General features: G+C 36.9%; 1 protein-coding gene across 2 annotated transcripts; it reads left to right on the top strand.

The window, feature by feature from the left end:
- Positions 1-564: 564 nt before the first annotated feature.
- On the top strand, positions 565-27,440 carry LOC120538920 (STAM-binding protein-like A). 2 transcript variants are annotated; one of them, XM_039768536.1, is made up of 10 exons: positions 565-625; positions 13,387-13,616; positions 14,229-14,301; positions 14,623-14,718; positions 17,864-18,224; positions 18,965-19,089; positions 20,886-21,023; positions 22,678-22,790; positions 26,578-26,677; positions 26,866-27,440. In XM_039768536.1, the coding sequence occupies exons 2-10, from the start codon at positions 13,414-13,416 to the stop codon at positions 26,920-26,922; spliced, it is 1,266 nt and encodes a 421-aa protein (XP_039624470.1). In that variant the 5' UTR covers positions 565-625; positions 13,387-13,413; the 3' UTR covers positions 26,923-27,440. The 2 variants fall into 2 exon arrangements, with proteins under 2 accessions (XP_039624470.1, XP_039624469.1); XM_039768535.1 differs by lacking the exon at positions 565-625 and adding an exon at positions 635-775.
- Positions 27,441-27,586: the final 146 nt, after the last annotated feature.

The following is a 27,586-nucleotide window of genomic DNA, read 5'->3' as shown; positions in this document are numbered from 1 at the left end:
ATAATTTAACGGAACAATGAAAGCATACACAGTATTCAAATCATTATTTTTAGCTGTTTTATTCGGTGTATGCGTCAAGGGCAGTCGATATCCATTCATCAGTAACAATATTATAGGAACACTCCTGGGTCGGAACGTCAGTCGTCCATTGTAGGCAACTCTTTTTCATATTTCTCATTCCAATTAAGATTTGCCACTTACCCATCAGTACGCATACGATCTATGGCAAGCCAAATTATCGATTCACTGAACAATCTGAATTATTTTATGAGACTGGATGAAATCCGGACAGCAAAATGACAGAAATAAACCTGCGAAAAATAGTACATTTGGGCAGGGCAGACAACAGAATAGATTTGCCACTCAACCTGTTTGAAAATATGTAGACAATTTTAGAATATTTTAAAGTAGACATAATACATTTAAAAATGACGAGGAACTTAAGTGCATTTTCATCCCTCCTTTCATTGCAAGGAGTTGATGTGCGTTCGATCTTTGCTCGGCATAATTGACATGCAGTACTCCTCAACGGGTTTTGAAAAGAAGCTTTTAGGAATATTGTACTTCCTGTGGAATCGTCGCTGCCTCTAGGGGACAAGGAAGAGCTCGTGCAGCGTCGACTTCGGTAAGGAGGCGAAACAGAAGGAAGTCGCCGGTGTTTGTCTCTCACAAAATAAGTTGCGTTTGTCGGCTTGTGAACACGGCAGGCGGAAGACTATCGATTCATTTCTTTTCTTCCGAGGTTCTGCTTAAGCGTTAACATTCGCACTTAAAGGTCTGTACCTTTTGATGTTTTATTTCTCTTCAGCTTACCTTTAAGGGGTGTGGCGCAGAGGTTTTATGTTCTGGCTTATATTGGATGGTAAAATTGCCTTCGTGTTGCGAAAGAGTTTGCGAGCAGGTTCGTGTTTGAAAGAATGGACCTTTGACATTTGTATCTTGATAAAGTCAATACAGCATAAGTTTGTTTATAAAAGGCAATTAATTTAGTTTGCATGCCATTATTATAAAATATGTTTCTAATATCTCAAAATAGAGGGTTAAGCAGCGCAGAATGCATCGTTGGTGGTGATAGCTTTATTAAATAACTACGATCATTGATTGGAAAAGCTTTCGGCCTGAAAGACGCGATACATCCTTGGTCTCGAGTTTCTCCTTTGACGGATTTAGCGAGTGCGAGGGCGGCTATGACAACCACGGAAGGACCGATTTTGTTCTAAAAGGTAAACGCAGCTAAACCAACCTGTCAGGGAATTACATACGAACCCATTTTATGTTGTGTCTAAATACTGTTATCACCTACAAGTCTGTCTTTATTTGACAGTGACCACAACTTGTAAGACGTCTTTTATTGAAACGCGTTATTTTACCTCTTAGTAGAGACTGGACCAGCACTTTGTTTTAATTTGGCGGAATTGTTAATCGCCGCATTGCAAAACAATATTTTTCAGTTGTAAATATTGGAAAATACATCCTTCATGAATCAAAACCGGCGAAGACTGAAGTTGCATCTTAAGTTTCGTAAACGAATTGGGACAAGAATCTAATAAATCCGTTTTGGTACCCAGCAGTATCCAATACCAGGTTACACAGGACTGGAGGCCCAGCAGGACCGGGTACAGAGCAGTAACCTCCGTGGCATGGCACACTGATACACACCTCCACTTAGTCATGCTGACCAGTGCAGGATCGGCAATTAACACGACACACCTTTGGCCACATCCTTGTAGTCCTTTACAGATTCCGTCTCAGGTTACCAGAAGTTGCGAATTTGATACCAATAAAGTATCAGTAAAATTTTTCGCTACTCGACTCGATGACAAAGCACAAACCGAAATGTTATTTTTTCCCCCCATAAAGATACCTCCATTATTCTACTGAGTAATATTGTGCCTTTTTCTGTAATGAAATATAAAATACATTAACATTAGTAGTAACCACAATTGGTATATCCATCCTGTAGCTACCCAGCTCTCTTGTAAGAGAGAATAAACTAATATTGGCTTTCATGAATATCAAAGTACAACGCAGGGCTTGAATTTTAATGTGTGATGGATCTGGTGATTCCACCAGTGCTACAACAAATGAGGGGAAATTTATCATTGTCATGGGATTTCAGCATAAGGTTTATAAAGGGTGATATCGTCATGGACTAACAAATTTATCTTACCATGTGCACATTCCAAATTTTATTCACGGACATTTTCTCTCCAGTAATTTGAAAATACTTTTTAAAGTCAATACTAAATGTAACAATTCAAATATTATCATCTGTGCTGTTGAATGAGTGACTTCCAAGATAATTAAGAATATTTTAATTTAAACTGCTTAAAGCTGCTTTTGTAGCAACATTCTTTTAAATTCTGGTTTGTCAGCGAATCTCTCTGTTAGGTTGTAAATTTATATTGACATCATTAGCTGGTTAGATAAATCTTACTAAAGGGTCATTTTTAATAGATAAAGACAAATTGATTCAATTTACAAATGAATTTTCAACCCAGTGATTCCAAGGCTTATCATATGGAGAGGAGTAACACAAAGTGCCACAACAAGAAATACTGGGAAGAGAAACAGAATACAGGAGGCTTAGTAACAGTTTACAGTTACTGTAAATTACTTACTTTTTTACAGATTGCTAACAAATGCATTATGCACAGCTAATCAGTAACTCTAATCAAGATATACAATATACTAAAGTAGCACATCTTTAGTTTAGATTGAAAAGTTAAGACCGAAGGGGCATGTCTTATATGAGCAGGCAGATCGATTCACAGCTTTGAGGGCCTGTAGCTAAAGACTCATCCTTCCACTTTTATTTTCTTAATCCTTGGAATCTTTAGCAGGTTTGTATTACAGACCACCTGCAGGAGCAGCTGTAGTGCTTATAGTCAGTCACACAGAAACACAGTGCTTGAGATGGCAAGATGTGGTTAAAAGATATCATTGATTATTACAACCATCCATCCATTATCCAACCTGCTATATCCTAACACAGGGTCACGGGGGGTCTGCTGGAGCCAATCCCAGCCAACACAGGGCGCAAGGCAGGGACAAATCCTGAGCAGGGCGCCAACCCACTGCCTATTACAACCATCTGTTAAAATATTTACAATTGGTGTAAAAATATGTACAGTGAAAAAAGGGAAGAAGAAAAAAATATAAAAAGTTCAATAATAAAAATGCGAAAAACTAAGAAAAATAACAAGTGTGCAAAATCCCATTATAAAAGCAAGAAGGCTCTTTCCCTTCTTAAAGGACACAAGAGTAATAGATCCCCTTTTAAAATATTTACCAAGAAAAAAATCAGACTGAATTCACTCTCAGAACAACAATAATGCTCCAGAGACAAAAAAAGAAACCCAACAGGGGCCTGCCTGTCTCGTAGGAGTATAAAAGGCTTCTGTTAAACAGGCAGCCACTGAGTCTCGCAGCCTCTCCCTCTGTACTGTTTGCTATGCTTCAATCCACTATAACCTCTTCGAGGTCAGCTCAGCCGACCCCAGTCATTTTAAAAGACTGTCAACGATAACTCCTAAATTGAGTGCCGTTTTAGTAAAACTAACAGTTATTCCAACTGAGTTAAAATGTGACAGAATATTGTTGAAGTCTACATTTTGTACCCTGATAAATAATGTTTTTGTTTTTTCTGCATTCCGAGACAGTAGGTCTCATCCGTCCACTCCTTTATCTCACTGACACATTTAAATCTACAAATTAAATTATTTACAAATTTAAATATAATAAAGTATCTATCTATCTATCTATCTATCTATCTATCTATCTATCTAAATCAATACAAAATCCCTATGTAATGAAGAAGGACTATGAAGGTTACATTTTCATTGTTCCTGTTTGCATCTGAGGTTTGGTAGCAGGTTGCAGTCTTTGCAGAATTGGATGACATTCTGCCTACCCTTCATTATTTACTGAAAGCCTTTGTGGGGCCATTTGAAAGCTGCTTTCCTGGACCTCACTTAAATATTATGGTACTTTGTTTTAGCCTCCAATATGGTGTCTATCAGCATGACTTAACTATCCATAGAGGTGGCACAGTAGTAGTGCTACCCCCTCGCAGTAAGGAGATCATTGGTTTGTGTCCCGGGTCCTCCCTGTGTGGTAGTGCTTTGAGTAGTGAGAAAAGCGTCATATAAATGTAATAAATTATTATTATTGCCTGAATCTCTGATTACGTCTCGAGTCCCTCTTGAGAGACGTCTTTAACCTGATGGCTTCTGTTAACCATGGACTTTCATTTGCTGTTCTTGTGAGTTGCTTTAATGTGAAGCACCATCCATATTTCAGCTATACCTCTTTGCAGCAAGCTTCACCATTGAGGTCCTGAACAGAGTTCACGCTTTTTACCACCTATGAGATGTTGGAGAATATGTATTAATGGAGAGAGTTGAACTTCTTCAATTTGGAGACTCTCCCAGGACACTGACTGCCCCTTTGGTTTTCACAAGTTTGTCCAGTCTACACTCCTGCTGTTGTGTGCTCTGAGAACAAATGACACAACTAAAAAGTCAGACTCTGACCTTTGACCCTAGATATATGTGTAACAGAAGCAAATAAGGAACTTTGCATTTGAACCTGGCATTTATTATCAGTAAGTGTCTTGAAATTCAATAGCTGATTTCCTTTTGGATTAGGTAAGCACTGCTTTTCTATTAAGTTTTATTTGTCCTTAATATAGTCCATTTTATAAATAAGCCCACAAAACTGTCAAAGTATAAAATTGCAGAAAAAAGCTAACACAACCATCATGAAATTCATACCTATAGACTTTAACATTTGAGTAGGTTTGACTTTGCCTAGATATTTATAGTTTAAATGTGCGACTATATCATATTAAGGCAAGCTGGCAGCAGAAAAGTGAAGTACAAAAGTACACTCCAGCAGACATTTCATTATAAATGCCGACTTTTCCATGTACGACTGTAGTGTCAGCAGGCATTGCTGTTTTTAGCCCCAAGCCCAGTATATTTTGAATATTTTTTATGAGCATAAGCAGAGTCAGTCACATTTTTCCTATTTGCTGTTTGAAGTCATATGAAGGTAACCCCATCATCAACTGTCCACAAGAAATTTACCTTAGCCTTGGTGTAAAGCCCTGTTGGCAGGGGTGGGCAATGTTCTTGTTTTTAATGTGAGCATTTTTGGAGCATATTTCGGATATCCTTTTAGAATAACTGATTCTGGGTAACCCTCACACAAATTCTTTAGGCACATTAGCTCCTTCACCATACGAGGTTCTCAGTCTTGAGTTCCTTAAATCTCCCCGTTGTCCCTATATCAAGTATAAAAGTTTGTAAACATTTTAAATGAGACCAGTTCAGGGTCACAGGGGACTTGAGCCTCTCTCGGCAACTGAACAGAGGGCACCAGTGTATTGTTTGACTCACTCACTCAAAGCCAATTTAAAACTTGTCTTTTAACTTAATACTGTATACGTCTTTTTTAGATGTGAAAGGGAAATTCATGCATACATGGAGAGAACATGCAAGTTCTTCATAGACAGTGAATGGCTGCAATATTTGAATTAGGGATCTTGAATTAGGCATTACTCACACTTGCAAGTTATTATACCAGCAAACCACTAACACATCTTACTGTTTAATAAGCTTTACCACACAGAAGTGTTTGTTGATTTGTTTCACTTAAGCCAGTGGTTCTCAAGTCCAGTCCTAGCCCCACTGTGGCTGCAAATTTTTGTTCCAACCAGTTTTCCCAATCATTAAGTCGCTTTTACCTTTATTTGATCAGATTCTTTAATTATCTGTTTTTATTTCTTCTCATATTTTGCACTTTGTAAATCTAACACTAATGTAATTTTCATAAGAAATGAAGGGTGTTTTTGTATTTTTGCCATATCTGTAGATGCTTAACACATTAGGTAATTTTCTTTAACATTCTTTTTTTTTATTGTGGAATTTGCTGTCTTAATTGCATTGAAATACTGACAGTCAATGATAAGCAGAGCAAAAAATGGCCATTTGTTTTAATGCTAGTTAAACCCTGTATCATATCAGACTGCAGGATAATAAGTCATTGGTTAGCAATGTTGACTTAGAGATGCGGATTTCTGGGTTTGATTCCCATTTGTTGGGTTTTTTCTGGATATCATGGTTTTACAACTGTAGCTTAAAGGTGTGCGTTTAGAATGCTGGGAAGTTCTAAATTGTGGGAATGGTTTCTGCATTGGACTGGCACTCCATAACATATTTTTGCTCCATAGCTCATACTGCTTGGAGATGCCATGGTCAATGCTAGTCTATTGAACTGAGTGTGTTTCTAAATATTGTGTTCTGTTTGTTCCTGAAAAAAATTATTATTGTAAACTACATAGTTTTATTAAATACAGATACCAAATGTGCATATGCACAGAACATATTTCCTTTGTGCTAAGTAGCCAGTTTAACATTTCAAACAAAAAAAAGGGATAGGTTTGATATAAAGTTGCTTAACCTTTTGCTATAAACAGTATTTAGCAAGTCGCTAGCACGATTTCCTGGATTTATGTGTCTGTGTGTGTGTGTGTGTATTTGTTTTATTTTTTAAAATTTATTCAGCGCCTAAAAGCACACTGCTTTTAAGAGTAATCGTACTGCCTGATATATCAGAGCAGCAAAAAGTTTGAACCAGGCCATAAAATACAAAGCACCAGAAATTGTCCTGTAATATTTCTGGCCTAACTGCATAATTTACATGTATTTAAACGAGGAATGTTCAAAATGTTTCTGCACTTTTATATTTTCATTGGAAATGGTAAAGGCGGGAAGACTAGTAATTGGGCATTAAATTTGGTACGACGCTGGGAAAATTGCATCGCAAATAAAGGTGACTATGTAGAAAAGTGATGCAATTTTTTTTTTTTTATAAATTACTAATAAATATAGTTAAAAAAAGTTCGGAAATGTTTTGAATGTCCCTCGTATTTACTGTATTTCTGAAATATTCAGACCATTGTTTATACCGATTGGCCACAACATTAAAGCTACTAACCGGTAAAGTGGATGACTTTGATTATCTCGTTACAATGGCACCCGACAAGGGCAGGATATATTAGGCAGCAAGTGAACAGTCAGTTCATAAAGGTGATATGTTGGAAGCAGGAGAAATGGGCATGTGATAGGATCTGAGTGACTTTCAAAAGGGCCAAATTGTAATGGACAGATGACTGAGTTAGTGTATTTCCAAAAAGAGATGGAAACAGGATGCGCTATAGGAAGAAGGCAAGTTGACAGAAGCAGTGTGATGCTCTGGTCAATATTCTGCTGGGATTCCTTGGGTCTCGGCATTCTTGCAGATGTTACTTTGACATACGCCATGTACATTTCTCCATGGAAATGTATTCCTTGATGGCAGTGGCCTCTTTTAGCAGAATAATGCACTATGGCAATCTGCAAAAATTGTTCAGGATTCAACGTGTTGGAAAATGGATGGTTTAAGAATCATGACAAAGAGTTCAAGGTGTTGACTTGGCTTCCATATTCCCCATATCTTAATCCAATCAAGGATCTGTAGGATGTTCTGGAAAAACAAGTCTGATCCATGGAGGCCCCACCTCAGCAACTTACAGTACATACAGTATATCATCTGCTGTTAATGTTTTGGTGCCATATACCACTGGGCATGTTCAGAGATCTTGTGGAGTCCAAGCCTTGGCTTGTCAGCTGTTTTGGTGACACAAAGAGCACCTGCAAAGTTTTGGGCAGGTTATTTTAATGTTGTGACCGATCAATATATATTTACTAAACTTATTTTATTTTAAACATCATTCTGATGGTTTGTTCAGTGTCATATTTTAAAATGACAATTTTTTGTTTTCAATTCAAGAAAGTGTGATTATGAGGTGGCAAGGAGCAGTCCTCAGTATCGATGATAACTCCAAATTGATCAAAGCATAACAAAACTCTCCATTTTTGAAGGAACATACAAGTATAACCAGAGCAAAATAACGGAGCCACCTCCCTGGGCCTATTTGTATGTCTTTCAGGTGGGGTAGCCAGTCAAGTTGCACTTTGCTTGAGTGTTAAGAAAAAATTCCCTGTTTCTCTCCATCATGTTCTGTTAATAATGGCCTGACTTGCTTCTACTAGTAGAGCCATCATCAGTACTCATTTCCTAGCTTTACTTTATTTGAGGTCATGGCTGTCCCACTTTTGCTTCAAGGAAAACACCGTAGAACTCCCTTCTGTTATCCCTTGGTTTTCTTCCCTGTACATTGGAGTTTTCCAAATACTTCTGTGAACGCTGGCCCCGGCACAGACAGACGGACAACATTGTTTCACCACACACCATTTATTTTCACCAATATTATTTACAAAATGGCTCACGTGCACCCCCAGTGCCTTCTCGCACCGAATTCCCCAAAGTCCAGGCCCACAGTCTCTTGTGCCTTCCTGGCCGCCTCCTGTCCTCTTTCCAGCTTCGCCAACACTGCCTCCCGACGTCCACTCATGACTGGAGGGAGGCGGCCCCTTTTATGGGGAGCCGGATGGGCTCCAGCTGCTCCCGGCACTTAACGGTGGCCACACCCCTGTGTGGCGGAAGTGCCAGCTGCGCACCCGGAAGCCGTCCGTGTCTCCCCGGTCGTCTTCCCCGGCACTTCCTGGTGTGGCGGAAGTGCCGGGCTCCCGAATAAACAGGCACTGGGGCGCCGCCTGGCGGTGGCCACGGGTCCCTACAGGGCTGGGCTTCCAAGCCCTGTACCCGAGGCCCCCTGCCTAACCAGGACGGACGCCCCCACTCGTTCTGGAGGAGGCACACGCCCTCCTCCGGTCCTCTAGGGCCACACGGGATGAACCGGCATCGGGGCGCCGTCTGGCGGTAACCACGGGCCCCTACAGGGTAGGGCTTCCATGCCCTCGACCCGTGGCTCCCAATAAAACCAGGACGGACGCCCCCTCGCGGTCTGGAGGAGGCACAAGCCCTCCTCACGTCCTCCTGGGCGTCCCGGCCAGGCTCCAGCCCCAGCCGGGGGCCAAACTTCAGAATGGTTACAGCTTCAAGGTTGAACCCTGGCCTAAGCACAGTTTCGTACTTTTGTATGTGAATGTGCCTGCTGTTCTATCTGTGCCTTCCTTGTTTGGTTTCTCTGTCTATCTTTGTCTGGCCAGACCTCCCAGACATCCTTTCTTTCAATCTAGCTTTCTGGGATAAAATTGATCTCTTTTGTAATAAATATGAGGTTGGACACCCACCTAATTAATATAATTGCAGGAATTTTTACATGTATGTTTCATATTATTTTCATCATTAGAATAGTGATGGTACTGTGTTATTTCACAGTGATATTTGCAGCCATATTGTATATATGCAATGTAAATATACTTTGCCATATTTAAACCAGTAGAGCATTTTTACTGACGTCACAAATAAAAACGAAAAAATAAAATGACATTAGTTTGTGTTATAAAATGTGTAGCAAACTGCTTCTCACACTGTCTATTCTTTTGGCTCTAGTTTCAGTTCCTGTTTTATGATTTTCAGTTGAAAGTTGGTTTTGTTTGATCTTTTTGTTTTACGATCCCAGCCTGACACCTCTTTGACAGTCCGTTTTTTTGTGGTTTTGTTTTCATCACAAAAATCTTTCCAGTTTGCATGGTCGGATGCTCTTTAAGGTGAGATCATAACGTACATTCTAGAGTGTCATCCTGTTTTCAATACTTGTGCCTTTGCTTGTTGTCCTTCCAGAGCACACAGTACACATGCAGGACATGCCAATTCCTAGCAGTCTCCAATGGTATATACATCGCCTCCTCTCCTGCACTCTCTTCTTCTCCTGTTGATGAGTGGTGCAGGACTTTCCACAGCTCTTTGTAAGGCTATCATTCATATCTGAATTTTGAATACATTTTAAATGTATATTACATTTTGAATATGCACAATTCATGCAGTGTAACCGTAGAATGAAGAACATCACATTTCATGGGAAAGGCCATATTCCCAGGTTAATATTGACAAGTGCTTGTTTAAAACTGTTGCAGATGTTTGCTTTTTTTTTCCATGGCATGGTGTGACCACAAACCTTAATATTCTAGACTGAATTGCTGAAAGTTTGGATTTTTATATCCAAGAAGAAACACTTCAAGATGACATATACAGTAGAAGCAGTAAGGGTGTACCAACTTTTTCACCCATGTCGTATGTGTATTTAATGTTTTTTGTTGTTGTATTAAGAGTAATGTATTATTTTTGTTACCTGAAATAAGATTTACCTTACATCCCGCACAGGATGACAGTAGTTACATGCTGATACACAAAGCCATAGAAATATGAGGGTGTACTTACTTTTACAAAAGACTGTAGTTCAAATGTTCAGTGAAAAACTAGCAAATTATAGAAACATCAGTTAGTTGACTGTTCTTAGGATCAACACAGTTGTAGACTTAGGAAGAGAGCAGGAGGTAGAAATCCCTAGCAGTCCTAGTTGGCTTTGTGAAGGACTGTGCTTTTAAAAAGTATTTACCACATTCATCCAAGGGTTCTTAAAGTGAGTAAACTATTACTGCTTTATACTGTGCTGTGCTCATCCTTTTGTCAAATGCAAAGCAGGCATTAGCTCTTTAGTATTACATAAATACTATTAGGAAAAAAAATAAATGAATAGAAATGTAATTTTTTTGCTTAACATAGTGTTTCAAAACCTCAGTCCTAGGGGCACACTGTGGCTGCAGGTTTTTGTTCCAACCAGATTCCTAATCAGTGACAACACCTGATAACATTTTAATTACCTGGTATTCTTCTTCTTTTATTCTACATTCAGAAACGTTTTTACATTTATAAGACATTTAAAAATATTTCTGCTTTTGTATAGATTTAAATTCTTAACTCTCTTTTGATGAGTTCATGTATTTTGCCCTTTCTCTGTGCAGTGTTTCCCCTTCGTTGTATCTTATTAATGACAATTAAAAATGAGCAGAGCAGACACGCTGGCAAACAACACTGAACAATCAAAGGCTGCAACTACTTTAGCATCAGACCCACTAATTAGTTAATAATGGATTGATTAAACAATTAGAACACCTAGAAAAGTAGAATCAAGATGAAAATATTGTTAAAAAGGGGAAAAAATATATTATTCCCATATAACTGCTTGGTACTTTTTAACATATATTTTTAATCAAACTTAGTTTTCTAATTTCTATATTTTTCCCAAAACATAGAACTTGGAAAATAACATATTACTTAATTAGCCCAGGAGTCCAATTAAAAACAGAAGCTGGTTGGAACAAAAACCTGCAGCCACAATGGGCCCCCAGGGCCGAGTTTGAGAAACACTAGCTTAACATTAGTTACATAACCTGAACATGTAATAACTTTTAATCTGTGTACACAAGATGTAGGCCTCTCAAACAGGAATATACATTACATTGAGCCACCATAATTTTTATCCCACAGTTGAATACAATATATTTAAAATTACATACTTGGGATTTGAATATGACATGCTGAAAGGTCAAGTATAGACTAAAGTAACAGGATCCTTAGCCCTTTGCCAGCTGGTCGCTGCTCCTTCTTCTTGCTCCTGGCAGCCTTTTTCCAGATGGGTACTCTTTACAAGAGAATAAACATTGTCTAATTGCTTGATTTAAATGGTTTGGTAATTAAACCTTACGTTTAATGTTAGTTTCATTCTATTTAATATGTATGGTTTTACCTGCTAGATCATTCTGTGGAACTACTAGAAGACACCAATGTACTTTTTACCAAGAAAGATGTAGAATTGATCTGAATTTGCAAAATTAGTAGACACTGTTTCTTTTATCTGAAGTAACTGACCATTCAAAGTCTTGCCAACTAAAATTATAAAAAGTTGCTGTCTGTACAGTTTTTCTCAAACCGTGCAGCCATCTTTCTTGGTTTGACAATGTTAATTTGTCAGATAGAGAAAAAGAGAGCAAGCATTTGAGAAGTCTTGTAACAAATTGTGGGAAATTGTAGTGGCTGAATTAATATATGACCATATCAGTTATATCTGTCATCCCATTAAAGATGGGATGTCAAAAGAACCCCTGATATCTTCTCCACAAAATGATAGGATATAACTGGAAACACACAAATACCTGAACGGGAAAGTAAAAAAGTGAGGAATTTGAGCTGCTAAGGGAGCAAGAAATATGAATAGAAATTGGTATTCATGCAAAGCAGTTAACTGAGAAGATGGAATACATTAGCCAGAAAGAACATGTCTTACTCAAATACACTGAGGAAAGCAGCTCACGAGGAGCCATTAGAATTGGGACTATGGAAAAGAAACTACGGAATAAAACAAGAATAAAACATTTGAATAGTTAAAACATCAATAATTGTGGCAAATGCCTCCAGTTAATACTTTTTTTTTCCATTTTAAAGTATGTCACTTGAAAATACTTTAGTGATGCTGCAGATATAGTCTGAAATTAAGTGACCTTTTTTAAAGCGCTGCTTTATTTTATAGTTTATTAGTTAAGCCATGATTGGATCATCAGAAGCAAAATAAATTACATTCTACATTTTTATTTCTAAAGCTATGTTTTATGGGTAATATCATCTAGATCTAAATTAATGATATATATACTTACCATTGAGTAACTGTTTTGCAGTTTTAATTTAACTAGTAACACAAAATTTATGGAAAAAAATTCTAGATCCTGGAAAAAGTATACAATTTTTAACACAAATGGTGCAATTACTATATGATAAGAATATAAGAAATTTTGCCTGTGAGAGGATAAATATTTGTTAATTAGATCAGTTAACAGCTACCTTACTCAATGATATATACAGTAATTGTCAGTTCTCTTCAACTGCATGACTTTTCTTAAGATTGACATGCTTTATACATTTGTACAGTGTTAGATTAATGATATCAGACTTTGCAGGGAATACCTTTTCATACAAATTATGCAAAATTTCTAGCCTTCTCCAAGCTAAATGGCTTTAATCAAAGGCCTTTGTTCCTAAGTATAGATTTATCACATGGAAATAACAGGTACAGTTTGTGTTGCTCATGAACATCTAGTTCAGTTTTAGTCATCCCTCTGTGTGTTCACTGTAAAGCGCTAGTGTTTTGAAAGCTATTTTGATTTTAAAAAAAGTACAGTAGGTTAGTCTTATTGAATCTGAAGAAATGTATTTTTATATAAAAATACATGACTCTGTTGTGCACCTTGCTATATTTTGTATTCTAGTTTTATTCTGTAGCTATGGCCAGTAAGAAAATAAAGACAAATATGAATTTTATTAATTGAATACTTTGGTTCAGAGCCCGAGTTAGACCCTTATTTAATGATTGTTTATAATAAATCAATCTACTTGACATGATTTGGTCAATAATGTAAAGTTTGTGCCTACACATTTGGAAATTATTATTTTTATGAATATTTTTCCTTTTTGTTGCAGGTTGTGAAAGAAAAAGATCTTTTGACAATGCTAGAGTACAGTGATGTTAGCCTGACCCCTGAGGACCGGGTACGAGCTCTTACTAAAATGGGGAGTTCTGTGGATGTAAATGAAGATGTGCCACCACGACGATACTTCCGTTCAGGTGTTGAAATGATTCGCATGGCCCGTGTCTATGCCGAGGAGGGTAACACAGAGAATGCCTTTATTTTGTACAACAAGTATATCACGTAAGTACAATTTCTGCTTGCCCTATTTTGTATCATTCATTATTTTCTTTTGGTTAGAAATAACTGTGGAATGTGTTTGTAATGTAATCTTTTAAGTAAAACATGAATAGTATCTAAGAAACATACAAGTAAGATTTTAAGTACGTGACGTTGGATGAATTTTTAGACATCAGTGTTTTAATGATAAGCAGAGGTATACAAGTTGGAAGAATTGTAGTTCATGATGACATGGCTGAGTTAATGCATGAATTGCATAGATCTGAATTGTTCCAGTTAAATGTAGAATGATCTGAAACTGTATGGAGGTTTTATGCAATAATATCCTTTATAAAATTCCTTTAAACAATGGTAATTGGCTCCCTGTACGTTCACTGTTATTTGAATTAAGCCTGTGAAACATGAACCCTGAGCTAAAAGGAGAGCCTTTCTCTTAAACCTGATTTTGATTACAACAGTGCCTTGTACACCTCAGCCTACAACACATCACATAGTTTTGTGCGCAACTAGAATGTTTTGTAGCTTCTGTCTTATATTACACACACAAAACAAAGTGATGTGACACTGCAAATGTAAGTGGTTTATCAATAATTCACTGTTCTTTTCACTGTTTAGGCTTTTTATTGAGAAGCTTCCCAAACATCGCGATTATAAAATGAATATTCCAGAGAAGAAGGAAACTATGAAGGTATCTTTTTCATTCTGAAACAGCTTGGTCTGTACATTAAATGTCTGTTAGCTTGACCTGCTCTTGTGTAATTGATTACTCGATTAGTGAGAACATCCCATGTGCAAGTAGTGCTATTTCAGGAATTATAGTAGGGTATGTGCAATATAGTAGTAGAGTGGCTAAGACTAAATATTTATGTAGCTTTGAATAAAATCATGGTATTGGTCACAAGCATTCATAAAAACCTTTTTGTGGCTTCTGTCAGCACACATGTATTCAGTAAATTTTATTCTTAACAGAAACAAATCATTAATATTTACTTTCTTTATGCCTGTGTAGAAGCTGAAAGAGATTGCCTTTCCCCAGGCTGAAGAACTCAAGAAGGCACTGTTGAAAAGATACATGAAAGAGTATGAGGAATATATGGAAAGAAAGGTGAGAACTTATTGACAGAAAGCAGTACACCACCAAACCAGTTTGACCGTTTTGGTTCTTAAGTGGTTCCAACTTTTAAAATTTAGGTTATCTCTTGCATTTTGACTGCTTACATCTTTTCGCATGAACTTTGGAGGACAGTGCAGGGTCAGCCATTGTACACCACCCCAGGGTAATTTTCAGGCTATGGGCTTTGCTCAAAGGCACAACATTTTAGGGTACCTTCTAAGAATAACCAGATTTGAACCAACGACCTTCCAGATACCAGCGCAGATCCTTAGTCTCAGAGCCACCCCTCTCTCCTGCATTGACAAAGTTGCACTGTATTATGCTGCATGTAAATGTTGAGGGGATATTGGCTTTGTTAATGGTGAAGTGCATCATAGCTCATACGGAGCACATATGTTTGTTTTTACTATGTGCTATTTATGTAAATAGGAAACCACATTTCTATTTTTTTAACTCATGATTTCTCTTTGCTCTGCATCTTCAGTCTTTCATAATTACTGTAGTCTTCATTGTCCTAAACAGTTCAATCACAATCTTAATTTAAATTATCACATTTTCCCAAGGGACAGTATTTTTAATGACTGCAGTCCCAGCCATTTATCTCTGCTTACCTTTCTCTTTGTTATCCTTAAAACCTTGCCTGTCCTGTACTGTCAGGAACCCGATAGCACTGTTGACTTTATTTGCTAGATCTCCACCAGGCCTGGGTAAAAATATAGATTTTTCCAATTTATTGTTATTTTTTATTTAAACAATTTAATATTGATTCTTAAAGTCTTGGGATCAATCTTGCCAATCTCTAGCCTGCTCAGTTACTATATGTAGATTTTTTCTCATCTTTGTTTTTGGCGTCCAATCTAGTAGATGTTGCTAAAGTGCCTGTTAAGACTTTCTGTGGGGAAAGCACTTTACTACATTGCATACAATCTTGTGTCCTCTTCAACTGAAATTAGAGCCTGCACTTAAATCAGACTGCATTTTCAACACAAAGAACAATTGAATAAAAGCAAAGCCATATGGAAGCTGTGCAACTCAGTAGTTAAGTAGTGTTGTAGCACAACAAATCTTAGGAATCATTTATCCTGAGCCTCCATACTTCTATTTAATTTGCATTGTGACCAGAAAATAACAGAATCTATAGCAGTTTTTATCTATATAAAGATACGAGACCATACGCTGTTGTTGAAAATGAGTGCTTTCAACAAATTACACAGGTTTTGGAACTGCGTTGTGCTATACCAACCAGAAAGCAAATGAGTGAAGTTATACTGTAGTAACTAGGCCTTATGAAGATCTTAAGCAAAGCATCACCTAGTTTCTCATGTCACTACATTAAAAACTACTGGGAACCTGTGGAGGATTTGTTGCAAACAAGAGAGCTGAATGCCAGTCTGCTGTGATGGCTGTCTAGTGTTCCAAAATCCTTCCTAGCATTTTCAAGGTGCTGTTTTGTCATGTGACTGCAACAATCCCAAGTTTGTTTGTTTGTCAAATCCAATAAAGATTTCTTCTCTTTAAGCATGTGGTTAGCTCTACTGCTACGGTGGAAAAAAATTACAACTTGTCTCCCATAGCCGAGCAAGCGTGCAATTGCAAAAATTTTCTGAGTAGCCTGCAATGCCAAAGTGAACATGTACGTAACGGAGCCAACATGAAGTAGCTGCATAAGCCGTACCGCTCGGATCATATTAGTGGCATTGTCCGTCATGATGGCTTGTTGTTTGTCTTTTATGTTCCATTCATCCAGTGCTGCTGTCAACGTGCATCAGATCTAGATCCTCGTTTTAAAATGCTTCCTTTTTGTCTGAGGAGAAACTGTGAGGACACATTTTCGAGACTGAATAATGTGACTGCTACAAGTGAGCAACTGAAGATATGTATAACCTGTGGAATTATAGAAAGACACGAGTCTCCCCACTGCATGTTTAATTTTGACTAATTTAAGATTATATTAAATGTCCAGTAAGGGAATAAATTTGTCTAACAGTTTAGTTGAAGGATGTCTTTACACAAAGAGTCATAACACATGAATAGGTTACTAAATAAGTTTTTATTTAAGAAACCGTATTTGATTATTTTATAATAATATTCACAAGATAATATAGATGTTTTATAAAGTAGATGTCATTGCATTGAAACTTGGAGACCCTGAAATATGTATGGACTCTGATGTAGCAATACATATGTTAGTTAAATTATGGTGAATTTTGAATGAGTGCAGTGCTGTGAAAAAATTGTGTGTTTTTTGTTTATTTTTTTAAAGAGACATTCCACATCTTCTAAATGCTGATGTTAACTATTTATTACTAATCGAGTATTGCTTCTTAAATAATATTCCATGCTTATGCATATGTTATGAAGTCACTGTGTTCCATCCATCCATCCATCCATCCATTTTCTAACCCGCTGAATCCGAATACAGGGTCACGGGGGTCTGCTGGAGCCAATCCCAGCCAACACAGGGCACAAGGCAGGAACCAATCCTGAGCAGGGTGCCAACCCACCGCAGAGTCACTGTGTTGATACACTTTAAATGTCACATTATAATTAATGTTCTATATGCATGGTTAAGTAATCTTCAAAAAAAGTCAGTACTTCAAATACATCAGTGCACACTAATTCAACCAAGATAAAATCAATATTGAATCGGGACATCATTGCTGATACCCAGCCCTAGTCTCCTAATAGTTATGATAGAGAATGTTCTCCTTTTAGTCTGCACATCCTTTCCAACTGTTTGGTTTACAGTATCTGTGTGCTTTTTCTTCTCCTCTTTAAAATGTGCAGAAGCAGTAAAAATGAAATTCTTAATTCATGTAAACTTCAAATTATTTGGTGCATTCTGAGTGAAAGAGCATTTATTCTCAGGTAACAAGTGTCAGTTCTGTTTTTGGAACAGGCTTAAATATTGTTGACATTTAACACAGTTTTGTCATAGTTGGTCTCTGACTGTATATAAGTTGTAATTTTTTTAAAAGCTTCAACCAAAATTTCCTCTAGAACAAAATACAGTATATTTGCTGACAGAAGTGACTGTTATTTTAAAATTAATTTTGCAGCTAAATGTCATTTAGTATTTACAGGAGGTACTGGTTGAATTTAGGACATAACAATTTCTTTGTATTTTCTTAATTAGAAGGAAGAAGAGGAGGCCCTGTCTCGTGAGGCAGCAAAACAGAAGGAGTTGGAAGTAGAACGCCAACGAGTTGAAGAAATCCGCCGCCGACAGCAGGAGCAGGATCAGTTCAATGCATTTGAGGAAATGATACGTCGTAAAGAGCTGGAAAAAGAAAGACTCCAGATCGTACAGGATTTCAGCAGTCCCAGTGCTCCACCTTTAGATGATCTCCTAATTCCAGGGGTCCAGGAGCCACCTCAACCCACCCTTCCTCAGAGTCCAACAACTAAACAGTCCCCTCAGACACCATCCGATATAGCTGGTGTTCCACCCACAATTGATCGTTCTCTGAAGCCAGGGTCTGTCATCCCAAATGACAGTGAGTCTATGGGCAGTTGTATTCTTATGGTATTTTCAGAAATAATGAAGGTGTTGTATGGTTTAAAAATTCTAGATAATTCTGGGTTTTATTAAAATAAATATACTATGAAGTACACATCACCCCGAGTCAGACTTGGGCTTTACTCTATTTACATAGAATTATTTTTTAACTCTGGTTTAACCCAAGGAAGTTAAATAAAATACACTCCAATACCATTAAATTAATAGTCACAATATTTAAGTTATTCTAGTTTAATTATTAACTCCAATTTCAGTGCCCTTTAAAGTAGTAGTTCTCTAAATTACTTGATTTAAGGTGGGTCGCCTAAGTGAGCGCCAGCACTGTGCAATACGTTTCCCTGTTTCTAATTGAACTCATTTCACTAAAGTGGAGGAAGTTTGCATTTGCTGCTAGTGGGTTGTCAGTGAACCTAAATAGGCAAAACTGAGGTGTGGGATGATAAAGGTTTAGATACACTGGTGTAAAGAAGGTGGTGATACCTTTCACACACAGAAATCTATAAAAAAATATGTACAGAAATGGGAAAGAAGTCAATATTGTAACTCTGCTTCAGAATTGTTTAACAAGTTATATTCTTTTGAAAATATTTGAATTTTATTTATAGTTAGACATATTATAAATAACAATGAGGTGAAAAAGGTTAGTTCCATTTTTTTAACGTTTCTTGGGAATAAGCACATTTCTCAATTGTAGGGTGTGTCTGTATCTCTCATCAGGTGTTCTGGTGGATGGTCTTCGACAAATGCTGATCCCCCAAGACTTGTGTATTAAATTTTTGAAGTTGGCTGAAGCTAACACAGAGCGTGCTGTGGAGACTTGTGGCATCCTGTGTGGTAAACTGGTAAGCTGACTTAATGAGTAGACTTCATTATGCCTCAATAAGTTCTATTACTTAACATTCTAACAATATCTTTTAGTGAGAGCCATTTTGAGAATAGGCCGAGCAGGATAGATCAATTTCCTGGTACTTTTAGGGTCATGTTCCGAGGCCAGCAGAGAAGTACAATCACTCTTACATTTCCTAGGCTTGCCCTTGGGTCTCGTGTTGTTTGTACGCCTTTTGTCAAAGCACCCGGGTAGCACCTAGTCTAGATGCCCAAAGCCCTTCATTTGGACTGTATTGATAATGAGTAGCAAGAACTCTAACTAATGGTCCTTCCAAATCATTAGATTCCTTATTCTGTCACTGACAGTAAGCTCTGCAACTCTGTACCGGATCATAATTTTGGCCTTTTATATTTAAAATCATTGTATTGGCTGATACCAAAACCATAGATTAGAATAATTAAACAGAACAACTAATAAATTAACCATTCTTACAAAGAGTTTGTCACTATTTCTCCAACTCCCGTTCAATGTTAGATAAGTCAGGCCTACAATTGCTTCTACACATGCTCATGAAGAAAACCCAGAGGATCATAACCTCTGCTTCTCTGCTGTGATGCTCACCAGTCATCTAATATTTAATGTCAGGTAGACAACATTACCCACAAACTGTGGAGGTGTAACTCTTAGGTGCCTAATTGAATACTTTACAAGCCTTGGCTTTGTTTTAAAATCTTGCCCATGAAAATAATAAATGGGAGGGGAGTCAGGATGTACTTTTAGAATTGTATTCTTGGTTTAAACAAGTTTAATCGAATGCAAAATCCAGTTCTAATGCTGCCAAAACAAGGACTGATTGCCATGCTGCAGCAGTTTTTGGATGACATACATTTAGAGCAACCCTCAGACTGTATATGTGGCCATATCACCTATTTGGTAGATTTCTACAACACCTGAAATATCTGTTTAAAGAAAAAAAAAGTTTATATGCTTTCCCATGATAAGAGCAGAATATTTATTATTTGGCTCAAGTCTTCCTTTAAACATCCCGGCATAGACTCCCCCAGAAAAACTTAAGAATGTAATTTTTCTGTGACAGTCTTTTGCCCACATTTTAAAAAACAAGGACCATCACTCTTGTTTGCTAATTTTAGGTCTCTCACTTAGTTTTTACATAATATCCAGAACTTTCAGTTTTGCTGACAATATGTCAATCACCTGGCAGCCTAACAACTGAGATGGTGTTCAATCAATTGAGTTACATCAGTCAGTGAAATTGATCTAATCCTATAAATTGCCCTGGGAAAGGCGATTCAGAGAGAGAGAGAGACCCCCTTCCAGGTAGGTTGTGCGTTTAGTGGATTAAAAAAATGGGGTAAGTACACAACAAAAACTTTGAGATAATTTCCTCAGACTTAAAATACACCTTGGGTACCACTCTGCCTACCTTTTCTAAGAAGCCTGTTTCACAGTGGGCCTAGTTAGACTTCTTTTTACAAGTTGAGACATTTTCAATGTCTTAATACAGCTTTGAATGATCAAGACTCTTAACCTTCTCAGAAAGGAAATTCCTGGATTTATTTCTTTAAACCATATCTTTTGAAATTGGAATTATTTGTTAGAAGTGTCCAACACTAAATCTTTATCAGTTTTTTAGTCATATTGAGGAATTTTTGCATTTTTCCTCTGATTAATAACCTATTTACAGATACTATGGCTTTAGATCAGTTTGCTTTTGCTCTACCTTGACTTTACATGTTGTCATTAAAAATTTTCATTTAGAAATAATGTTTTTCTTTTCTTTTTCTTAAGACACGAAATCAGTTTACACTGACTCATGTCCTTATTCCAAAACAATGTGGTGGACCTGACTACTGTGATACAGAGAATGAAGAGGAGCTCTTCCTGATCCAGGACCAGTATGACCTCATCACATTAGGATGGATCCATGTAAGTTATTCAGACATTCTGACATGTACTGTATACTGCGATAACTACTGCAGTTTGACCATCATTCCTTTTTTCATTTTATTTTAGTTTTAAAAGTTTAAAGTTTTTTGTAAATCCATTAGACAAATTGCAGTGTGTTGAATGAAAGAATAATATTAAGTATTGATTTTACTAATCCTTCTCACAATGAAATGTATGAATTATTTTCTTGCTGCAATAAAATATACATTGAAATTGTGGTAGTTTTTTTTTTCCTTTTCTTCAAAAATCAGTTTCGAAATTGCAATGATGTTATATCCATGCACGGTCTAACTGTGACTATTTAATGAACAATCTATGTAACTTACCATGTGCTGTTAGCATGCTGTTTTTTTATCTTGCTTAGCTGGAAAAATCTCAACTCACCTACCATAATGTAATGGAGAAAGGATATTGTATTTTACTTAAAAATATAAACTGAGCTTGCTAGACAATTTTATATTTTAGTATTTGTGACAGATTTATTTTAAATATTTTCTTTATGGCTCTCTTATGTGGGGTTTTACCTGTTCACATTTTACTAAGATGTTGTATTGTATGTCTACTGATATTGTAATTATTTTTTGTAATTGAATCTTTTAAAAATTAATAAAGTTAGAAAAGAAAGTAACATTAATCAGCATAACATTAACCATGTCTTTACAAGTGCATATGAAGCCTGACAAATATCAGTTATAGAAAAAATTACAGCGAGTTGGCCATTGTGTGTAGATAACAGCCTTCCTAGCTACCTTAATGAAGTTCACAATAGACCTATCGATTCCATAGTCAGAGTCATCTCAAAGTGTTTGAGTCAAAGTTGATCTGTTTTTGTGTTTGAAATCAGACTTTGTGACTCTTTCTACATTTCCCCAAATTAATTAACATGAAAAGAGTTTAACATTCCCTAGTTTGCCATGACTTTTGGATCAATTTTTGACCCACAGCTGACATTAATAGATTTTCTGCTGCATTAAGGGTAATTTGTTTTTTCACAATCCACAAAAACATTGTTAATTTCATCTTTTCAGCTCAGAATTGGGAAGACAGTTAGTAATTTGTGTTGTCTCTCATTCTGAACAATGTGATGTTCTTTGGCTCACCATCAACTGTAATAGATTTTCTATTGCATTTAAGGTAGTTTGTTCACAATCCATAGACATCTAAAAGGGTGTGTCAGAATTTGGTCAAAAAGGATCCGGAAGGCACAGTACTTGAAGATGTTGAGTGTGCGGAGTGTTATTGACCACAGAGTTAAACTTACTTTGTCTCTGGGCTGCTAAAGGCTTGTAGAATAAGGGGTTGCTTTCATTCAATTGCTTGTATTGATGGGTGACTTCATCTGAACTTGTAAATGTTTCAGCCTGTTTTTAAATTTTGAAACCATCATTGGATGATGCAAATGATATCTCTTAACATGGGGGAGAGGATGCTATATTCAGGCGATGTATGTTGCAGAATATCACAATTTTGACACCCAAGCTTCTTAATGTATGATATGCGTTAATTTTAAACCATTTATGTGATTATTTTTTAGAAGCAGCAAAATGTGATAATCAAATACCAAAAGAATAAGACTTGAAAAAGACCTTTTTAGTTTTGTTTTAAATCTGATATTGATATTTTCTTCTTCCAGACCCATCCAACACAGACTGCTTTTCTGTCCAGTGTGGATCTACATACACACTGCTCCTATCAAATTATGCTCCAAGAGTCCATTGCAATCGTGTGCTCCCCAAAGTTCAATGAGTGAGTACTTGAAAGCAACAACCAAAACTTCTGTTAATGCATTTTAAGACTAATGAAGAAGAATAAAGATTGAAGTAGGGCTGCATCCATGATTATTGGTATTAAGGCACTGTCTGTATTAGTGATTGAATATTTCAGTCCACTAACAATAGTAGAAGTAGCTTCATTTCAGCATGTCTTGTGAAATCAGTGACTTTATTTGTGCTTCTGAAATCCTTGTTTAACTAGGCTTCCCATTTTCTAGTTCCTTCATCTGAATGAGCTAAAAGGGTTATAGTTTCTTATTCTGTCAGATGTATTGAATTTGAGTTCTGTTTAAGGATTATAGCTCACAAAGTTTAGTCAGTCTCTTTGATTGTTAATATTGAAAGTTCAGTTCTAGTAATCTAGTACAGCAGAAAGTAAATAACAGAGGATAAACATACTTATTGCCAGTTGCACTCAAACCTTTCCATTCATTTTTTTTCATTCAGTACATATAATAAAATAATAATAAAACTGCTAGTTCATGTATCCAAGTAAGTGAACAGCTGATAGATAAAACTGCAGAAATTGGGAAACAGAAGTGATGCTAACAGCAGAGTTTTTACAATCAAGAATGAGCTTCCAGTTAAAAATACTTTTTAAAGTAAAAACCTGTATCCGCTAAAGCTCTCCATTTACTAAAACGAGTAGCCCTGAAGCGTTGCATGCTTTGCTTTTTCAAGTCACTTTATAAACACATTTTACTACTTTATAACATATTTTAACTTAAAAATACAACATCCCATTCAGCTGTTTTAAAGTGAGTAGCTCTATATAGTTCACTAAAGGGTACCTAATTATGAAACTTAGCCACAGGTTCAAAAAAAAAAGTATCGCAGGTGAGTTATTTATTTTAAGTTAACAACTTCTAGAATCACCTAGGGAAAAATAAAAAATAAAAAAACTGCAGGTTAATATAAGAACGTAAAGTTCACAATGAAAAGAAGAGCCACTGTGCTACTTGGTAGTAACTAAATTGCCTGACTATCCCTTGTGTTCTCTTCAGTTGGTCAATCTTTACTTTTTATCTTCTTCATCCCTGCTTGTATCTCTTTGCTAGGGGTCAGCCACCTTGATGAGCTGCCTTCATCTTTGCCTATATCCACATCCACCTCCCTCAACCCTGTCTTCTCATACCCATCTCTACACTGTCCGCAATCTGAATCTCCAGTTCTAAATTTTTAATCAGTTTTACATTAAAGTAACACATTTATAGTTACTACAGTCCAGTACATCTCCCATGTCTTTTCACAGAACAACCAGCTCACTCTTTCTCTAGTCATCTGGAATCTTTCCCCTATCTCTCTTCAGTTTCAGTGGCCTGTCCTCCTGTGCTTTTGCATTTCACACCGCACCATGAATGAATCAGCTGCATTACTGGCCTTTATCATCTTCATTTTCAATCTTATCTCCATCACTGGTCCTTCTACCTTTCCAAATGTTTCTAATTGTTTATAGTACTCCCCCAGTTTACTCTTAATATCTCTCTTATTTTACAGGACATTTCATTTTAATCCTTAATTACTTTTCTCCTTCACCTGTTTTACACTTCCAGTATACATCCTCCACCTCCTTTGCTCTTAGTAACCTCACTGCTTTCTTTGCCTTCCTATTTTTCTGCATAACTAACTTTAAACTACTCCAGATATCGGATGCAGTTTATTTTTTGAGAGAAGATGGTCATGCACACCAGCCAAAATCTGTCTTTTACCAAATATATTCTTCCTCTTTGTTTCTTCTTTCAAATCCAAATCTTTTATGGTCATCCTCATATAAATCACTCCCTTCTCTCTCTTCCATCTATATGTGTGCCATGGAAATTCTCTCTCCTTCCCTCCCCCACTTCTGCTTCCAGCTCCTCTTCTGTATATGCTGATATTACATTCATGATTCAATTGCCCAATAATAATCTTACAGTTCTTAAAGTAACCAATCACAAACCATTCTAACTTTTATCTGCTTATTCCACCATTTTTTCACTTTAATTCCTATACCTATTGTTCCATTCTGTTATTCATAATAATATAATTTAATAACATTTCCTTTCTCCCTAGCATGTGTTCTCTTCCTCCTTGTTTCCTGCACACCTCGTAAATTTATTCCTCTACTTTCTGACACATCAACACTTCCCTTGCTCTACCTGTCATGGATACTACCTTCAACCATGAAAACTCCACTCTTTGTCTCTTTTCTTTCACAACAGTCGTGTCCTCTGTGCTACCCCAGTCCATTTCTCATGCCAGTAGAGGGATGCTGACCCACTTGGAAAGCCCTAGCATTTCTCACATTCTTGTACTAATCAGACCTGCTTATTAATTTGGCATCAGGTTTTCACTGCGTTAACTTGCTGACATCAGCCACCGTTTTCATCAGTTCACCTCGTCTTAAGTAGTTTAGCTACACAGCAGTAGCTTTCTGCCTCCCTTTTAATCCTCTTTTACTTCCTTTAGCAGAGATATTGCAGGTTTTCAGGTCCTCTCCACCTCCTACCATTTGAAAATACAAGAGTGCACGGGTATGAAGACATGGTAGCAGGTCTTACTGAATGGATGATTGACCGGGTAAATTTACTGGTCATCTTCAAGGTTGTAATGGGAGCACATGATGGCAATCCCAGTAGAGCCTTTACCAGCATTCATTAGCATTTACACTCCTACAACCTTCATTTTATAACGTTACACAAGTAACATGCATCATCATAGAGCAAATAACGTTATCACAAGTAGCATCAGTATGTAACTACAATGGAAGATCTGGAGCATTAGCAATAGACAAGCTGAATTGCAGGATAAGTTGATTCATTTTTGGGTGAAACTCTCAAAGACCTCTAACTAGGATAGAGTACAGTGTGGTAAAGACAATACCCTCAAGGCTACATCCAGACTACATTTTCATTTATAAATGACATTTTTAAACCAGAATGATTTCTATCCATAGTAGTATTTTCATATCATTTAGGAACATATCTCTGTTCACACTAAAATGTCCCAAAACCTATATGTTGTAGATGTTCTCCTTCACTTGGTATGCTTGCATTGGTGGAAAAATTCTTCGGGGAGTGATATATGACTAGTGAACAGTAAATAATTTGCCTTTTACGCATGTATGCAGCATTCAAATTGTACAAAACACAATTTAGATGTATGCAGTAAAGCAACACTACATACACCATGGAAAGTAATTCTTCTGTGTCTACTGTGCCTGAAATCACTCCAATACTTTGCCATATTCATTTTGGTAATCTGTATTTTCCATGGCTTTCACTAGCTTTATACTTGTTTTTACCCTTTAAAGCAGACTATGAAGTTTAGTTTAGTATTTTATTCATACTTTCATCACTTGATTCATTTAGTTTGCTCTGTAAACATACACCACATGTCCAGTAGGAAAGAGTCACTCATTTTGGCATATCTGAAACAATCTGAAAACGTTAGTGTAGACATAATAAAGCATTTAAATACATTTCTTTTTGTGTTCTAAGCCTTAGTCTTCAAAATTTAAGATTAAACTATTGTAGCACAGCATGCACATTCGTAAGATTCTCAATACCCAGTGTCTTGTATATATCTTTGCTGTGCTTTCACTTGTAGGATAAATCTGAACTCAAAAGCTGAGGCGTACATTAGCCAGATAAAATGCTTTGAGCAGGTCACCGTCATTGGCTCCTAGGAACAGTAGAAAAGATGCTCATTTTGTAACACTTAATTTGGCTTAGTTAAATAAAACAGTGCGTGTTGTAAGTGCATGTTTTGCTTTTATTTAGGACTGGTTATTTCAGACTAACAGATTATGGAATGGAAGAGGTTTCCTCGTGTAAGCAAAAAGGTTTTCATCCACATCCTCGGGAACCCCCGCTATTTGGGGTAGGTTTACTCGTTAGTCTTTCTCTATTTATATGTTTGCTTTTTGTGCCTCAAGGTGAAACTATTGACCCCAGTATTTGTATTTTAATATCCTCTGAATATGCAGTCTTGTTTGTTCTATAAACCTTTCTTGATGTCACGTCACGGAGTCCTTCGCACATGCTTAATTAAACCTCTTTTGTCAACAGACATGTGGACACATAACAATCGGTGAAAGCAGTCTTACGGTTATGGATCTGCGATGACACCTGCCGTCTCAGTGAAGAGTATCGCCAATCTTTGGGAGAAGCAAGAAATGGGCGCCCTAAATGAAGTGTAGCCTTATCATCAGGTTGAACCTTTTGAAGTTAAAATGTTCAGTTGCCTTGGTTGACAAACAAGTGGTCACGTTACCAGGGACCAGTGCAACTCACCCACTGAAGATTATTCTGGAAACCGCTGTTGTATGTAATGAATATGTAATGCACTTCAAGAGGCACCCTTTAACTTTGCAGTGATGCACTTTTAAGAAGAATGCACTCAGAATTCAGGTCCATTTGAGACAATATTTTCTCACGCTCAGGGCTTTAGATTTGGCTTCCATTTGGAATGCTGCCCTTACCACGGCATCACCGAGTAGTTTGTCATGTATTTATTATTTATGGTCCTCTCAGATGGGACACAAATCCGTTTATATGTGAAACTTGTAAAAGAGTGATTGCAGAGCAAACACAAGAGGTTAAGTCATTATTTCTAAATAAATCTTTGTTAGTGATTCTCTAAATTTATTAAGTTTGTGTTTTTTATTTACCTTCTTTTAATTAACTTGATGTTTTGTATTTTATGTAGCACTTTTTGTAGTACAGTAATCCCTCGCTACTTCGCGGTTCACTTTTCGCGGATTCACGACTTTGCGGGTTTTTAAATATA

This window comes from Polypterus senegalus, chromosome 11, assembly GCF_016835505.1.
Source record: "Polypterus senegalus isolate Bchr_013 chromosome 11, ASM1683550v1, whole genome shotgun sequence".
Lineage (NCBI taxonomy): Eukaryota > Metazoa > Chordata > Cladistia > Polypteriformes > Polypteridae > Polypterus > Polypterus senegalus.
Note: the sequence above shows the minus strand (reverse complement) of the source record. Positions and strands in the feature narration are given on the sequence as shown.

Excerpts from the sequence above, each read along its gene's own strand:
- LOC120538920 (XM_039768536.1), top strand. The coding sequence starts at position 13,414 with ATGCTAGAGTACAGTGATGTTAGCCTGACCCCTGAGGACCGGGTACGA. Across the intron at positions 13,617-14,228 it reads TTGTACAACAAGTATATCAC|GCTTTTTATTGAGAAGCTTC; the intron begins GTAAGTACAATT and ends TTCACTGTTTAG. Across the intron at positions 26,678-26,865 it reads GGGAACCCCCGCTATTTGGG|ACATGTGGACACATAACAAT; the intron begins GTAGGTTTACTC and ends TTTTGTCAACAG.